This window comes from Mastomys coucha, unplaced genomic scaffold (assembly GCF_008632895.1).
Source record: "Mastomys coucha isolate ucsf_1 unplaced genomic scaffold, UCSF_Mcou_1 pScaffold5, whole genome shotgun sequence".
Taxonomy (NCBI): Eukaryota; Metazoa; Chordata; class Mammalia; order Rodentia; family Muridae; genus Mastomys; species Mastomys coucha.
Window position 1 is genome coordinate 7,934,899 of NW_022196911.1, and position 3,750 is coordinate 7,938,648.

The following is a 3,750-nucleotide window of genomic DNA, read 5'->3' on the forward strand; positions in this document are numbered from 1 at the left end:
GAAGTAGAAATATCTGTACTAAGTACTTCAAGTTTAATTTCTACTCCAATGGTTCTCAACTTTCCTTTATGCTGCTTCCCTTTAACAAATTCCCCATGTTGGGGTGATCCCCCGACCATAAAATTATTTTTGTTGCTACTTTTTAAGTACAATTTTGCTATTGTGATGAATCGTAATGCAAACATCTATGTTTTCTGATGGTCTTAGGTGACCCCTGTGAAAGAGTCCGTGACCCCCCAAAGTGTTTTTGTTTGTTTGTTTGTTTTCTGCTACTGTTTCATTTTCACCTCTATCCTTCTGTTCTGGAGAATTGGAGAAGAGCATCCTTAGATTTCTCCTCTTAAACTAACATCTCCACTTCATGCAGAGCAGATGGTGCCAGAAGGAGCTGCCTATATGAAGCACAAGGGAAATTTAGGGTGATAGCATATTCTAGGTGTGGAGGGGAAGCTCTGTGACTTTTATATATGTTCAGATCTATTAGGTGTAAACCCTGAAATGCCGTTTTCTAGCTGAGAATGTAGTGCAGTAGCCATGTTTGCCTAGAATGAATGAAGCCTTCTCCTCCCACTATTGCAAAAATGAAAATAAGGAGAGGATGAATGACAAGAGAGGAGAGAGTGTTAGTTATTTAGTCCACACACCGCGTTTATGAAAATCAATATGCTGCCCAAAATAGCTCAGTGGGCAGAGGACTGGTCCAGTGTGGCAGAGGTCTGCCCCAACACCACCTGAAAAAGGATCTTTTTCTGAAGCAAAACTCCTTCAAAACCAAGTTTTATATTCTCTGAAGTGACTTTTGCAGTGAAAGCATAAGTATGATATGAAATGTCACAGATTTTGAGTATGTTTATCCCTGGCCGTTGTCCAAACGGCACGTCCTCATTCAGCTTGCTCTGCCATCCTGCACACATCTGCTCCCTCCCACGAAGTACACATTGTCAAGGATTTGATATTCCTGCCCTAAAGTTAGAATCTTTTGGCTGACTTCTTTCCAAAGAATCATCTTTTGTTTGTTTGGATTTTTTGTTTGTTTGGGGGTTGTTTTTATTTTGTTTTTGTTTTGTTTTTGGCTTTTTGAGACAGCATTTCTCTGCATAGTCTTGGCTATCCTGGGACTAATTCTGTAGACTAGGTTGGCCTTGAACTCACAGAGATCCACCTGCCTCTGCCTCCTGAGTATTGGGATTAAAGGTGTGAGCCACCATGCCTGGCTATCTAATCAGTTTTTGATTGATTGATGCATTGTGTATGTTAGCCTGTCATTTCTCTTTATCTGGTCTGTATTTCATTATACAGCTATGCCACACCCTCCTCATGCAACCTATTCAACTGTGATTTAAGTTATTCCTACTGTTTGGCAATTGAAAAGATGCTGTCAGTGTCTATGTGCAAATGTTTGGATTTGGATTTTAATTTCTTTTGGGTAAACACTGAAGAATGGAAAAAAATGTGTGACTATAGTATGCAGAGCAGTTTAAGAAATCTCCAGACTTTCCCAAACGGGAAGTTTAAAAACAGGAACATTTATTTATTTATTTATTTTAAAAATTTTACATAATTTATTTATTTATGCATATGTATATAAGAGAGAAAGAGCATATGTGTATAAACATAGCACATGTATATACATGTGCATGTGAGAGAGTATTGTGTGCATGTGTGTGAATGTACATGCCAGTGTACCTGTGAGAGAGTATGTATGTGCATGCCACAGTGAGCCTGTGGGAATGTATGTGTGTTCAGGTGTGCATGCATGCCACAGTGTGCATATGAGAGAACATATGTGTGCATATGTGTGTGTGCATGCCACAGTGTGCCTATGAGAGTGCATGTGTGTGCACGTCACAATGTGCATATGAGAGAGTATATGTGCACATGTGTGTGTGCATGCCACAGTGTGCATATGAGAGTGTATGTGTGTGCATGCCACAGTGTGCATATGAGAGTGTATGTGTGTGCATGCCACAGTATGCATACGAGAGTGTATGTGTGTGCATGCCACAGTGTGCATATGAGAGTATATGTGTGCATGTGTGTATGCATGTCACAGTGTACATATGAGAGAGTATATGTGCACAAGTGTGTGTGTATGCCACAGTGTGCATGTGAGAGAGTATATGTGCACAAGCGTGTGTGTATGCCACAGTGAGCATGTGAGAGAGTATGTGTGTGCATGTGTGTCTGCATGCCACAGTGTGTCTGTGAGAGAGTATGTGTGTGCATGTGTGCATGTGTGTATGTGTGTGCATTCCACAATGTGCATGTGGAGGTCAGAGACAGCTTTCAAGAGTTGCTCTTCTTTTACCACACAGATCCTAGGGATGAAACCAGGTTCATACTCATGGAGCCATCTGACCAGCCTGAAGTATACATACTTATGTATATACACATATGAATTGCTTTCATGGCACACAATTTCAAAACATCACTTCCAGAAACTCACAGCTTCTGTGTCAACAATAAAGCAGTTTCCTAGAGAGTATTTCTCAAAAGACAATGCTTGCAAAGTGAAAACTATGGAATACTCTGGTATCTGATAAGCAAACCTTATTATTCTTCCCTCTGTTCCAATTTGGTTAGCTCTTTTAATTATAGTCGGCATTTCAACATTTTCCCAACTGCAATGTATGTTACAAAGTCATTTACTTGTTTTTCACTTACAGACAATCCTATGCTTGTTGTGAGACCACCAGGTGAGTTTCTCATCTCGAGGATTCTGACACACCGGTTGTGGGCGTGAGATGTAAATGGTGGGTGTGAGCTGTACGGTCACTATGGTGACCCACAAGTAGAAATGGTGGAGCACTTTACATCTGCATGACTTTTCATCCACCCTCCATTCTCTTTGTGGAAGAGAATGACTTGAAAATGCTTTAATATAGATGTTGATGGGAATAGCCAATGCCTGTAAACTAGGTACTTTGTTTACATGGCCCCCACGAGCATCTTAAAGTGGGAAAAAGTTGGCAAAATGCAGCAAGTGTACTAGGATATTTAACCTCCTTTTCCCTTCCCCTTCCCCGAAGACCTGAGCAAGCTCTGTGTTTCAAGTTCAAGATAGGAATAAAGAGGGAGAGAAAGAGCAGGACACGTGGTCGAGGGATTTGGAGTACTGTCACATGTCCCAAAGGTCAAATGTGCCTATGTAGCTGCTTTTCCTTGAGATGTTCTTGAGCTTTGAAAGTCCTCTGTTAAAATACCAAGATCTAAATACTCTAGCATAGAAAGAACCCTGCCCTTCAGATATTGTAGTTAGCTTTTGGATGACTTGACAAAAGGCCTGAGAAAACCAGCTTATTTTGGTCTATCCTTTCTGAGATTTCAGAGCATAGCCACGTGGCTTCCTTGCTCCTAGGCCTAGGGAGAACATTCTGGCTGAAGGACACGTGGAGCAGAGCTGTTCTCCACAGCAGGCAGGCAGCCAGCCTCTAGTTACCTGTTTCCTTCACCAGGCCCCTCCTTGATTCCAGTGTGAATGTATCAGTGGGTTAGCCCATGATGAAGTGAGAACCCTCCTAATCCAATGATCTCTTCACAGCCCATCAGAAGCAAACCAAACCTTTAGCACATGAGCTGTTGGGGGACATTTTGGGTCCAACCCATAATACCCCAGTGTACTCTAGTATTAAGAAAAGAAATTCTTCTATTTGCTTAGAGAAGCCCAGAGAGGAAGGAAGGTAGTTGTCTGATAGTTTGTGTAGGACAATAACCCCTGTAACCCACTGTACCTCAGATGGTGGTTTTTTT

General features: G+C 41.5%; 1 protein-coding gene across 3 annotated transcripts in view; it reads left to right on the top strand.

Annotated features, from left to right (window-relative positions):
• Nucleotides 1-3,750, top strand: part of Fndc1 (fibronectin type III domain containing 1) — an 89,767-nt gene that overhangs the window by 82,788 nt on the left and 3,229 nt on the right. For all 3 annotated transcript variants that reach the window (XM_031352560.1, XM_031352562.1, XM_031352561.1), the window contains one exon: nt 2,667-2,696. In XM_031352560.1, coding sequence (XP_031208420.1) covers nt 2,667-2,696 — 30 coding nt within the window. The remainder of the gene's footprint in view (nt 1-2,666; nt 2,697-3,750) is intronic.